Source organism: Alligator mississippiensis, chromosome 11 (assembly GCF_030867095.1).
Source record: "Alligator mississippiensis isolate rAllMis1 chromosome 11, rAllMis1, whole genome shotgun sequence".
Classification (NCBI taxonomy): Eukaryota; Metazoa; Chordata; order Crocodylia; family Alligatoridae; genus Alligator; species Alligator mississippiensis.
In genome coordinates this window covers 44645877-44660141 of record NC_081834.1, presented here as the reverse complement: position 1 = coordinate 44660141, position 14265 = coordinate 44645877, and the positions used below count along the sequence as shown (strand labels likewise).

Below are 14265 nucleotides of genomic sequence, written 5' to 3'. Positions count from 1 at the left end.
ATTTTAAAGCAAAAAATAAAAATAAAATTGTAAGCTGGAATCTTCAGTCTTGGCTGGCAGCTATATAAACTTAGGCTGGGTTCAGAAAGTCAGGCTGGGTTTTCCATTTTAGGTCCATTGACGTACTGCTAGAGGTCCTATTTTTTTCCCACTGAACAGAAAAATAGCAGCAGCTTTCATTTGCAGTAAACTTCCTATATGAATCAGCTGCTAATTTATTTAATTCTACAGTTTTAATACTAAATGCTTCAATGACGTTAGATTTAGCTGCAGCCTCAACTAGTTCCTTGTACTAGGTGCTTGACTCATAACAATGAAGGAACAAACTCTTAAGGTAGTCTTATTTTCTGTTGGGGAGAGGTGGAGGACAGGGGAAAACTTCTAGTGTTCCTTAACATTGTTTAGTTTTATTTAGATTTGTAGAAGTTGCCCTTTAAATATTCTGGATTACATTGGTCATGCTTTTAATCAAGTTAGGCTTAATTTTTAAAAAAGATGGCCTTTGAAAGACTAAAAAAATGCAGTTCCAGTTGAAATGCTTCCACACTATTTAAATTCTAATGAAAGCGTTAATTTAAAATAAAAAGGCTCCAGCTGAACATTGTGGTGGCTTGTGAAATGGGCATAGGTTCTGAGGGCAGGGGAGTGTGGGGAGCAGATCACAGCTTTGCCCTAGGTCCCGGTCCTGTGTTGTCAGTGCCCTGTGATCCCAGGCACAGCTCCCTGCCCATAGCCCCATCCTGTCCACCTGGCTGCGCCCTGCCTGGGAAGGTCCCAGCCAGACTCCATGGAGGTCCCAGGATCACAGGGTGGTGGTGACAGCACAGGACTGGGTCCCATGTCGGAGCTGTAATCTCCTCTGTGCACGCCCCTGCCCGCAAAACCGGCTCTTGTCACAGGTGTATGGACAGAGGATTATGGCTCTGCTCCATGTTTGGCCAGGGCTAGGATCTGGGGAAGTAGCATCTGAGAGTAGGACAGGCAGGGCCGGGGCTGGCATTGCGGGGCTGCAGCCCTGTGCTGTCACCGTCCTGTGATTCCAGGCCTGGTCCTGCCTGCCTGTCTGTCCCACTCCTAGATGCAGCTCCCCCAGGCCCAGCCCCATCCTGGCTGAGCATGGAGCAGAGCCATGATCCACTTCCTGCATGCCCCTGTGACAGGCACTGGTTCTGTGGCAGGGGTATGTGGCAAATGGATCGTGGCTCTGCCCCAGCCCCCAGCCTTGTGCTGTTGCTGCCCTGCAATCCTGAGGTCTCCACAGAGTCTGGGACCCACCTGGGCAGGGTGCACAGCCAGGTGGACAGGACGGGGCTGCTTTAGGAGTTCTGGTGAGTTACTGCCAGAGGGGTGGGAGAGGGATGCTGGCCCTGCCTGCAACAGCTCACTAAAACTCCCTATGTGGCCTGTGGGCCCAAATAATTGCCCATCCCTGAGTCTGTTTGTATGGTTGCAGGGATGAAGCAGAAGCAACAGTTGCAAGCCTTTTTTTCCTCCTCCCCCTCTACTCTGAGACCTTCTGTTCTCTGACATCTCCCCTTCCTTACTTTAGACACTAACCATCAGGAAAGGATGATGATCACAACCCCTCTGGACCTGTTTACAGGTCTCAGCCTGAACTGTGGGATATACCTCAGGCTCTTTGACTGTTCTCATTTCTCTAATGTGTGGGACCACTGTGCCCATTCCTTGAAGTCCAGGATGTCAGGCAGTTTCTCTTTCCAGCATTAATGCTAGAACTTGTAAGGGTTCTTACAGAAAGGTCAAAGTGCTGTGTAATGACCCCAAATCAGGATGAGAAATGGATATTTTCTGCTAAGGTAGGAGAATGTATTATTCTAATGACATCCAAAGAGAATATACTGAACCTGTATTTCTGGTAGCAAGACATCAGTCTTGTCTAATCAAAGGAGCATTTTCACAGGAAAGGAACATGCCTTATCTCTGTCCCCAAGCCCAAGAGAGAGAGAGAGACCCAAGTTGCTTGTTCATTGATTATTTTAGGATGACTTCTGTGTGGCCAAGCTCCATTTGACTGCTTACTTATAAATTAGCCTGTACAGTACATAAAAACAAAACCTGTAGGGGTGGTGTGACAGCCCATGTGACAGATTGTTGGCTATGTACAAATGGAGCATTGCTTGTGTACTGTACTGTACTGTGCATGCAGCAATTGAGGATTTTAATCTTCTTATGCAAGAAGCATGCCATACATTCACATCTTCAACAGTACGTGCATTTCTTTCCTAACAGTGTTTTCTAGATAATTTGGGGGCTTGAAATGACAAAGGAAATGCTTCAGCAAAGTGCAGAAGGAACCAAGTGAATGCTTCTGTAGTGCTAAAATAAGAAAAACAAAGAAATATATTGGTCTGTTTAATCTGGGATCAGGAACAGTGAACTGCAGCAAATGTTATAAGGGCATGAGACAACATCACTACAGAGCAGAGTTAGTTGTTCAGATGTATTTTTACCATCCCTTTAAAGTTTGCATTTCTTAAACTTGAATATAGAATTTCCTGGATTTGTAATCCCAATTTCTTTCTTTTTTTGGGGGGGGGGGGGACGACTTCAAACAATTAGTATGGATTTTGCTCTAAATGATGCCTAATCAATTTTAATTTCATTTTAAAGTTAACATCTGACTTGATGTAAGCTATTTAGAGGCGCAGTTGACTAAAGTAAGGGAAAATCAGTGAAAGTTAAATGCTTTTAGAGAGAGGGGCAGACATTATTATTATTATGTTTCCATTTAATCTTTTCATGCGAGATTTTGACCAGAATTACTTGCATGTTCAAGTTCCTCTTTCAGGTAGTTATAATCACCTGCAAATAAATTCCTAACTTAATGCGTGCTATTACAGTGCCACCATGCTAAGTGGGACTTACCCCTGTGTGGTTATGAGACCATGCTACTGATTTATAACTATGTTGTAACTTATCTCTGAGGGATCTGTCACAATATAAGTGTAACAAAATGCTTGCAGCTGAAGCCTTTTTAAAAACGTTTTTAAAGTTGCAGCTTGTTTGTATGGCAACAGGAAGCACCCGAGTGCAACAGCTCCAGAACGGCAACTAATTTTTCCCTTTTGAAGCTGTTAAAAGTTCCTTCAGAGCGGAGATTGCATTTTCGAAGTACTTTATATTGGCACGCAAGGGAATTTAGAAAGGTATTTTTAAAGCTCTCTCAAACAGCAGAGAGGTTTCCTGATCAAAAAGGATCAAGGATTCTTTAATAGAACTTGAATATGAAGAAGAAATTTACCCTGTTGAAACTAAATGTGGCAGCATGCAGTGGTTTGGCATCCTACTGCAATAAGGTGAGCTGAGGCTCTGTGTCAGTAGTCTGAAGGGAGCAGGGTCTTTGCACCTTATGGGCAAAATTGACAGGTGGGACAAATGCCTGGCATTTTGTCCATGCTGACTTTGTTCTGCCGACTGAAATTCTGGCAGCAAACAGCAGTTACCACCACCAGGGTCTAAAGCAGTGATTCTTAACCCTAGGGTGACTTGAGATCATTTAAAGGGTGCCATAGGATACCAAGTGGCACTAGCACTGTGAGGTGTGCAAGCATGATTCACAAGATAACCCCAGGTATTTCAAACAGGAATCCATAGTGCTAAAAGCATTCTGACCCATTGGGGTGTTTTGAGTTCTTTGCAGTGGAAAAACTCCACTATTTTTTTTCCACAGTAAAAAAAAAATAAAAAAAAAATACAAGAGCTGGCATTTTCTGAGGGGTGCCTCACATCCAGTGAGGCTGAAAGTTATTGGTTTAAAGTGCGTGCACATCCATGCACTGCAGTGGTTATGCTGATGGAGTACAAAGTGTTTGCTGGGGATTCACCAGCTGCTGAAGGGACTGATAAGCTGGCAGAAGATGCAGGAGCATTTACACACTCCCAACAGACAGCTGCAGAAGCTGCCTTTTGCAATTCTGCCAGAAAAAAGGAAGGGGGAAGGTCTATTGCTGTGTCAGATGGTAACTTTTAGGCTATCACTTCTTGAGTTGAATTTAACCTGCTGTTTTGGAGGGAAGGGATGGTTACCACGACCAGGGACTTTAGGGTAGGAGAACTGACAGCTCTTAACTGGTGGCACTTGCATTGAAATGGGTTCCACTGCTTATCTCTTGGATTTGACAGGCCACTTGCACCTGCTGCAGGCAAAAGGAAGATCCTGTGATGTCTTGATATGCGTTAAAGTTGAATTCCCTTTCTGCTGTTCATGACTGACAAAGGGACCATCCCTTCAGCTTGACAGTCTCATGCTGTAGGGGGAAAGGGTGTAGAAATTCTGTGGTAGGGCTTTTTATTAAAGGAGTGCTGGGGGCAACGAAGAGTAATAACCGTTTTTCTCCCTTGCTGCCTTCTCTTTTACATTGCTAATTGGTTCCAAACATCAAAGCATATTTACTTAGAACACTTATGCTAGAATGTTGTATAATGGATTAGAGAGGAGAGGTGGTCTAATGCAGTGTTTCTCAACCCAGGGGTTGCAACCCAAAAGTGGATCGCAAGAACATATGAAAGGGTCACTCATGGATAAACTATCAACAAGCTTTAAAACTGGATTTTCCTTTAAAGGAGAAAAAATTTGGAAACCATGGCTTTTCCCTTGCAGGCTGGCAGATTTGCAGCAAGGGGCTGCTTGGGAACCCCTACATCCCACACCCACCCCTTGCCACATACACTGGGGGTGGTGGGTTGGGAGTGAGGAGTACTGAGTTGGGACTGGCCATCCATGTTTATAGATGGGTCCTGGTACAAAAATGGTTGAGAACCACTGGTCTAATGGTTAGGATGACTTAGAGGTAATGTTCATTTTCCAACTTGTCCGCAAATATCTGGTGTAATCAAGTTTACTGAGTCTTTCTGCTTCTTCACTCCAGTGTCACAAGTGCTGCTCAAATAAATTCACTAGTTTTTAAGTGTTCTAGAGCTGTGGTAATGGTGGCCTGTAAATAATGCATTAATTTGTCACAATCCTTGCTGAAGGCCATAGAGATTTTTCAGTAGTTCGTTTTATAACTTCGTTTCTGTAGAGCACCTTGAGCTTCTGCTCCTCCTTTGCACCAGGAGAGTTAGTAAATTCCTGGTACAAGGCCGTATACCCTGGTGGAAAACCTTCCAAAGACCATGACGAGCACAAGGGATTCCTTAATCCTGACCTTAAGCCACTTCAGTGACTGGTCTTGTCTGTAGTGTTCCTGTAATGTGAAATCTCAAGGAGAGATACTGTGACCAAGCAGAGGGCTTCAAGTTGCTTGTTCTTTGCCCTAAGTAAATAGAGTCTGAGTTTCATTTGAGCTTTAAATGCCTTGCATTTATCTGGGAAACAAATTGTGGCACAGTCTTGGGCGAAAGGTCTCTTGCTACCTTAATGTTATGGTGACACTGGCTAAATTTTTTTCATCACATTTTGGCTAATAAGTAACTTTTTGATAGGCCTTACAATGGTCAATATTTTCTTAGCAGTTCTGTTGGCAGCCACTTCACCTGCTGCAAGTCTGAACCCAGTTATGTCAATGATCTGTGGAAATGGAACGTGGGACGGGGAGTTCTTTGAGATGGATTTGGCAATATGTGTTTGGAGCCAAATCCTTTTTACTTATTTAAGCACCTAAGTGCAATCCTACTCTAGCCAACTCAAGTCCCTGGAAAGCTGGTAATGTGAAAGGTGGAAGGGTCCTCCTTCTACTGACTGTTTTTTGTGACTTGGCCTTAGGGCTAGGATGCCTTGTTGCAAAAGTAAGTGTATTATCATCTGTTCAGGCACTTTAATAAGGTGGAATAGGATCCCGCTTAAGCGTTCAAGTCTACTTAAGCATCATATGGGTGAAGTACAATCCAGCCCTTGGCTTACTTTGGATTTTCTTCCTCACTCTGGAGTATGGAGAAGTCTTTGCATTTGGAAATGAAAACTATTATTATTACCAGATCTCTTACCCATTGATGAGGCTGGAGCGCACAAAGTTAACCAAGTCACTTCTGTGCTTTTCTGTTTCAGTCTGTGGATCTTGCACCAAAGGGCTATGGTATAGCAGACGGGCCTAAAGAAATTAAATTAAGTGGAATGTTATTAAAGGAGCAGTGGAAAAACTTAAGCTCCTTCAGATCAATTATGTTGGAATGGTGTGCTCCTCGGTTGTGAATTTATTGAAATCTTTTATATTTTCCAGTTGCCTGTTAGTACTGATGCTTCCAGGGCTGATTCTGCTGCTTGCGGAGATATTGTTCTGCCATCTTCTGTTTGTCACTACAATATACATAATTGCCTTTGAATTCTGTTATTTATGAAGCAGGTGCCCTCTTCAGAAAATCTAACCATCATTACTTCATCTTAACTCCCACATATGAGGTTATTGCTTCTGCCTTTCACTTTAACTGACCTCAAATCAACTTGTCCTATCAGAATTTTATTGCTAGAAGCTTTTGTTTCAATTTTTCATTTTCAGTAGTATCAGAGGTTTTTTTGTGGAACGCTAAGGTTGCATGGTTATGAATTAGTTGAGTGACAGCTAACTTAATTGTGGGAATGTCTGACCGTCCCATCTTTCAGGCTTGTACTAGCTTGGCTAAAATATACTGAGGGAATTGCCAGTTTCCTGGTACTCCCCTAGACTTCCACAGAAAAGGAGCTCCAGCCCCCAAATTAAATTGTGTGCTTATCAGCTGATCTAGACTTTACAATAGTCTTGACCAGAGTAGCAATTAATAATTGTCTGGAGAGGTTTATATATTTTTAAAGTTACAGGTTGCCAATTACCTCTGAAACATCAAATGTAACTGTGACCCTAGCTCATTTAACTCTAAAACAGAACTGCTGGAAGTTAAGCTTCAGACAGCCTGGATTAAAGTGTCCTTTGGGCAAGCAAAATTCTGCAGTCCCTTCAGCTGATGCTGCTGAGCACTGCTCCTGGTCTTTGTTCTTCAAATGCAGATTGTTTAGAAGATGATTGCCTATTAAATATTTGCATGCGATGACTTAACCCATCCTATTTTTTCTGCGTGCTTTGTGCAGGTACTTTGATGGCAACTTGGAGAAGCTTTTTGCTGAGTGTCATGTAATTAATCCAAGTAAAAAGTCTAGAACGCGCCAGATGAATACAAGGTCATCAGCCCAGGACATGCCTTGTCAGATCTGCTATCTGAACTACCCAAACTCGGTGAGTATGGTAGCCCTGTGCACAAGGCATTTGTTTCTAGTTCACAAAGTCTCTTTCTCTTGGTAAGAATTTAACTGCATGTGTTTAGACCATACACTTTGCTTGAAATGTTTAGCCTCTTAAACCTTGTATAAAGCCTTAAGAACGAAGACTTCTACTCTGTAGGCCTTAAAATTGCCTTTTAAAAGGAATAGGAGAGTGAGGGTTAGGATTGAAACTTCTAATCCACAAAATGATCTAGGGAAAAACACTTTCAGTGTTGGAATGTAAAATGAACTTTCATGTTTAATTTTCCAAACGTGCTTGGCCTTGTGTTTGTATATACCATGTTACAACTCAGTTATATGAAATTTCATACCATTCCCCTTAAATCTTTTGTTTAAACACCATGTTTGGTACAACATGCATTTAAAAAAGTTAGATTTTGAAAAATAAATTTTTAAAATGAAAATTTTCACTTGTTATTTATAGTGAAAGCAGACTAACTAGAAATAAACTTCAGAGAGGTTAGGATCTTATACACGAGCAGAAGGTCAAAACATGGGGATTGGCAACACTGCAAACAAGGGAAATCTGCAGGGTTTTGTTCGGGTTTTTTTAGGGGAATACTCTTCTTGGTTCAAGTTTGTCAAATAGGATGACATTGGTGGGGGAAGCAGGATCAAGAAAATTAAGGATGCTAAAACAAGGCAGCATTTTCTCTAAATTCTTCTATATTGGCCAGTCTGACTAGGTCTTCTCTGCTAGTAGATTGACACAAGGGGCTGTTGTTTTTAGTTTAATATTTAATGTTTGCACCATAATTTCATTCCACCAACACCAATTTGTATTTGTGTCAAGAAGTAAAGATGGGCACAAGTTTGTTGTAACTTTCTAGAGTCTTTAAGAATAGTAGTTCTAATTGTTCAGGCAGATATAGCAGAAACATAGCGCATTTACTGTAGTCAATTTATGATATTTGTAGTAACCACATTTATGAGCAAAGATTTAGAATAATCTCAGATTTGTGGTGGGATATTTGAGTAATGAAGTACAGATGTTAAGTAACAAAAGTGGGTAGGGGGATTGTATTGAAAACAATGTTAATATGTCCAGAGTTAAGCTTATTTCAAATGTACTGACTTTTTACTATATTTGTGGAGATCTGAGCATGGTATGCATTAAGTGGTGTGAAGTTGTGGCAGCAGTGCAGTTAAACAATTCAGATAAATTTGATCTAATTCTCACTTTAATATTTAAAAAGGTCACATCAGTATGAAACACAAAGAAATGACACTCAAAGAAAAAAAAATGAAAAAAGGGAGAAACTAAGGAACATAACAAACTAGGGCCAGATAGGACGCTCTTTATAATGAGCAAAGAGCAGCCCAAAACTGGCCTATGGAAAGTAAAATTGGAATTTAGCAAAGTCCTAGATATGCTTCTTACTCTTTGCTATGTTGGAGAAATGTCTTTTCCTGGAAAATGGCTTAGAGCAGGGGTCAGTAACCTTTTAGGAGCAGCCAGCCAAAATAATGGAGCTTGGTCTGAAAGTGGGCCATTGTTTGCAGCCTGGCTACTGCCAACACTTCCTCTGCTGATGCATATGGAACCCAGCTGCTGCTGAATATTTCTTAGGCTAGGGACGGACATTCAAAAAGCCTGAGCCTGAATTGATTCAATCTTTGTAGGTTAGTCTAACCTGGCTAGGCTAAATCAGCTTTGTAACCAGGCAGACATCCCAAAAAAGCAGGCACATGCCTGCAGTGGCTGAGGCTACAAGCTGGGGGACACTAGAGCAGCCCTCCCTTCCCTTGCACAGGGCTGAGCTGAGGGGGGTGTGGCCAGGCCCCAGCAGGACACTGTGTTTGGTCTCCACCCTTGATAATGAAACATTTATCAGTTCTGTTATCAGCATTTAACACCCCATCAGAAAACAAAACCTCACTCATTACAAGCTCTTCTTAAACAGCTTTTCCTAAAGCAAAATGCCTATCAGCCTCTGGCTGCTTTACTATTCATTCCATCCAGGAAGAGCACACACCAACTGCAGATGCTTTCTCAGCCTGATGAAGGGTTTTTAAACCCGAAAGCTTGCTAAGAAATTTTCCAAGTATTTAGTTGGTCTAATAGAAGAGATCAGATTTACCCAGAGAACTTTGTCTGCCTTTTCCAAAGGAAGGAATGCAGGTACATTACCAGCTGAGCTGTTGATTACTTCCAAAAAGACCTATGCGGAAACTGTCCTATCTGCCTTGCACAGCATTCACTAGCATACCACATGATGGCTACCAGAGCTGTCCCAGGTGTGTGGGGGAGGGTGTCGAGGGGGTGAATTGGGGTGATCGCCCTGTGTTTTGGGGGGCCCTGCAGAGCTGGGCAGAGCAGCGGTGGCGTGGAGCTGGGCGGAGCAGTGGCTCTGCATCCAGCCACTTACTACGTGCCCGCCTGCTGCCCCGCCGCTGCTGGCCCCCTCCTCCCCCTCCCCCCCCCCCCCCGGCCGACGTTGCTGTTGTCAATGGCAGTGGCAGCTTCTTTGGGGCTGGGATCAGAGTGGGGGTGGGGCCTCGAATGGGCTGATTTGCCCTGGACCCTGCACCTTGCTCAGGTTGCTTCTGCTGGCTACAGTCTGCTGTGGGAGAGAAGAGTAAGGGATCTCTGCTTAAGCAGCAAGTGGTGGGAGGGGAGGGGGTCACGGGGAAGCCAGGAGACCCTGGTGTGCCTGCAAGTCTCTGCTGGAGCTCCAACCAGGGAGCATAAGGGAGAGGCCAGCCCTGCTGGGGAGCAGAGAACTCCGCCCAGCCCAGAGAGCAATATGGGAGAGTCTGGTTTAACTTAAACCAGCAAGGGATCTGGGACAGACATTGCATAAGCTGGTTTGAGCCAGATCACTTAAGTCTGATACTACATTCAACCAGGTTTACCTTAAATCAGCTTCAGCCATTTTCAAACTGGTTTATGTGCACTGAATATCTGTTCTGTTACAGGTTTAAACCAGTTTCTGATCACTTAAACCGGTTTTGTGTAATGTCCGTCCCTAGCCTTATTCGTTCACAGCTCTCCTCCTCCCCTCCCCCCTCTCCAAGTTGTTGCTGCCACCCTAGATTCTGGGGTGGATAATATCACTTATCAGGCTGCAATCTGGCCTATGGGCCATACATTGCTGATCCCTGGCTTAGAGGATTGGGTCCTACACTCATTCATCCTCCTGAACTGATTGGCCAGCCTGCTTCGTTTTGCAGAAGTTCAGTGATGTAGGCTAATTGTGTTCTGGTGGCTTCAGGAATACCAGCTGAGACCTAGGCCCCCCTTCTGCTGAGTGTTATACAGACAATTAACATAATGTTCCTCTGGAATTATTACAGGGCTATAAAACAAACAGGAAGTAGGAAGATGGAATTTTTCAGAAAAATAGAAGTCTTTTGACCATGGCTTTGCTAGCAGCTAACATACCTAAATTTGCCAGAAACTTCTTGTTTTTTTCTCCCTCCCCCCATTTCTTTTTTCTTGAATTCACAAGCACGTAAATTGTTCTGATCATCCCAAAACTGACGTGTGTGTGTGTGTGTTAAACTACTTACATAAGCTTCCATTCTTAACTTGGGTGTGTTTTATTAGCCTACCTTTCAGGTTTCCATTGTGCACTTTGGGTCTAGGAGTGTCCTTGACTAAAGTACTATTTTGCTGACTAGCTGTGGAAGCAAGACTCCCTTCCCTGGAATGAGCAGCTCAAGGCCTGATGTGGAAGGGTGATCAAGTCGGTGGTTCTCAACCTTTTTTTGTATCTGGACCCATTTTTAAACATAGATTGCTAGTCCTGACCCACTGCCCCCAGGCCCAAGCCCCAGTGTGTGGGGCAGGAGGTGCATGTGTGTGGGCCATCGGGGATCCCAAGCAGCCCCTCGCATGCTGGAACTCTGCCAGCCTGCTAGGGAAAAGCCACCATTTCCCACATTTTTCTCCTTTAAAGGAGAATCCATTTTTAAAGTTTGTTGATCCATTTTTAAAGTTAGTTTATGACCGTTTCATACATTCTTGCAACCCACTTCTGGGCCGTGACCTACAGGTTGAGAAACATTGATCTAAGGGCAGATCTTTCTCAGCTGAGATTCTCAATTTTGTGCTTGAAAAGTTTGCTAGGCATTGGCCAGTAACCAAGAAAACTTTTGTCCTCAGAAATGCAAAGAAGTGGTTCAACAAAGGCAGACTTCTCTCTCTTCCCTATTCCCCTCTCCTTCAACACTCCCAGGTCCCCTTTAAAGATGATATGCAAAAAGGAAATTGTCATGTTGGTTGCTTTGCATAAAGGGGGAGGGGAAGAGCCCTCAACATTGTGTTTTTTGTTAGAGATTTTTTGGACAAGGTCTGATAACCAGGGATCCTGGTTTTTCCTGACAAAAGTTTGCAAATTCTCTGGTAAAAACCCCCCAAATCCATGATTAAAATGAAAGCCCCCCCACAACCCTCTGGCCCTGCTGGTGCCCTTCATTTCCTGCCTCAATTCCCACAGCCCTGCTGGGGTCCCAGGCTACCAGGGCTATGAGGTCATGGACCTGGGTCTGCAGCCCCTGCCTCTGCAGCAGCTGCCAACTCCTGCCAGTGGAGTGGAGCCCAGCTCCTCCTCTTTTCCTGCCCCCCTCCACCCCCAACAAGATCTGTGTGCAGAGCAGGGGCTGTGTGCTGCCTGCTGCAGGCTCCTGCCCTACCCGGCATGTGCGACCCAGTGCTGCAAAGAACAGTGGGGCCATGCCGGAAAACTGCTTGCCACTGTGAGCGCCACCCTGCCCTGGCGACATGTCCCCTGCACATGGCTGCATCGAGGGCAGTGGTGTAGGGTTGTGCACAGGGGACACATTGTCAGGGCAGTGTGGAGCTCACAGCGGCAAGCAGCTTTCCTGCGCAGTCCCGCTCTGGTCCGCAGCGCCAGGTCACACCCGCCAGGCTGCAGAGCCCTGGGAGAGGGCAGCGGGATAGGAGCCGAAGCCCACAGCAGGCAGCTCGTGCCCTGTGCACAGATCTGGGGGGCACAGGCTCACCCTGCCCCCCAGGAGCTCACACAGCAGCAGTGATCTGCCCCCCCCTTCCCCCGGACAAGCTGTCTGGCCCTGTCCCGTTCCTGGCTGGGGTCCTGCGGCCATGCACTGCAGCCCTGGGCCCCAAGCCCCAGGCATTGTCCTGCTCTGCCCTACCCAACTCCCCCCACTCCCTCCCTATGGGGGCCTCAATCGCACCCCATGACTTACCTGTGGGAGCTGCTTTCCAGGCTTCCTGAAGGCCATGTGCCTGTACGTGCACATGGCGCCCCCTTCTTGCGAGCCCTCCTCCTGCTCCCTGCGGGTTTCTCCAGTAAAATAAGACATCAGCGTTAGCCTCCGGTAAAAGGTAAAATCCACGGTTTTCTCCATTTTCCCATGGGAAATTTGAAAACCCAGATCCCTGCTGATAACTGAAACTGGTGGGATGTTGGCACTGTGGGTACTGAGGTAGTGAAACTTAAGCAATTTTGATTCAATCTGTTAAACTTTCTAACATCTTTCCATAGAAACACCTGGAAGATGGGAGGGGATGCATCTTTACTTAATTAATCCGTTAACGTCCATTTTGATTCCAAAAGTCTCCTAGGAAACCTAGAGATAACCAGGCTTGCCATTAGTAATACAAAGTTTATTTTAAAGCGAAGAAACCACCTTCTTTAATCTGATGCCTTTTATCCGTCAAAAGGCAACAGAAAGGGCACTAGTACAGCTTTTTTCCTCTTACAGTTCACCATAACTCTCAGAACATAGGATAAATATTCTTTCTGTGTTCTGTGTCAAGGAACTGGGCTATAGTAAATTCATCTGGAGCCCCATCCCAAGTAGCTCCTTACATTTGTTACATCCATTCCTACTGTCACAGTGTACCTTCCCCATCATCACGGTACCTTCCATATCTCTTCCTCCACATCCTTTTTATACACGTTTGTGGATAATAATAATAATATTTTTACATAAACATACCCTGTATTGATTTGGACTGGCCTGACTGAGTACACCATGCTGATAGCAGATAAAGCTGGAGAAGCTCTAGGGAGAGAGTGAAGGCATTAGGGTATTACTTTTGCACCCTGGGGTTTGATTTCTCTTCCCCCTCCCAAAAAGAAACCCCCCCCAAAAATGTTTTTGAATTGTTTGCCAGTTTCTTTGATGTCTTTCAGAGTTCTTCATAATGTTACAGTTAAGAAATAAAGCATGTCTACCAGGAAAATTAAACTATCTCAATACATTGCTGTCAAGGAGGGGCTTGACTTTAATATTCAGCTTTTACTGAATCATTCATGATCGGTGATTAAAATAGGACCCTAGATTATAATACTGTTTGTTTATAGCACTATGTGAGCACTAGTGATTTAAGTTTTTAGGTGGGGAGGCCGAAGAGTTTTACATACAGCAAGCTCAGCAGAACTGGGATTGCCTTTGAACTGACTAGTATAACGGACTTGCTTTTGGAATAGAGTTCTCGTAGCTTATAGTGGAAGGAGAAAGAGGGAATTAATCAGATGTTTTTGGAGATACCATAGTAAAACTGTAGAGATTTTCACATATCCTTCCTTACAGATGCCAAAGAATCCTTTAAATGAAATTACTGTGCTGTGAACAAACCTTTAATTCATGACTAACATCCCATTGTTGGAACAGCATAATGTCCAGCATGTCTGTCCCTCCCCCCAGGCTTCAGACACAGTTTAGTCCTGCCCATAGTTCTCACTTATACCACCTTTTATTTTAAAGTTATTCTTCTCTAGCTGTCTTATTGTTTCCCTGTCCCTCACATAACTGTTCAGTCAGATGTCTTGGCACACTGCAGAGGATGATGCATACAAAGCTGATGTCATCCTTGCCAGGTGGCTGTCTGCATGACAGTCAGCTAATCAGTTGTATAAAATCTTGGTTGGATACTGCTTCAGCCAGTTAAGCTGTTCAGCCTTGCCATCTGATAGACATTTGGGTTCTAGAGCAAGTCCTATTGCTTGGTAAGCTGTGAGCACAAAGGTGCCTCTAACTCATGTTCTAAACTCATATGACTTATTAAATGCATAATACTTACAACTTACTGTGTTTGTTAGCTGCTTTCACCTGCA

General features: G+C 44.2%; 1 protein-coding gene across 1 annotated transcript in view; it reads left to right on the top strand.

Annotated features, from left to right (window-relative positions):
• Positions 1-14265, top strand: part of ARIH1 (ariadne RBR E3 ubiquitin protein ligase 1) — an 87402-nt gene that overhangs the window by 40105 nt on the left and 33032 nt on the right. Inside the window, exon 3 of the mRNA XM_014604473.3 lies at positions 7022-7166. Within this exon, the coding sequence (XP_014459959.2) occupies positions 7022-7166 (145 nt within the window). The remainder of the gene's footprint in view (positions 1-7021; positions 7167-14265) is intronic.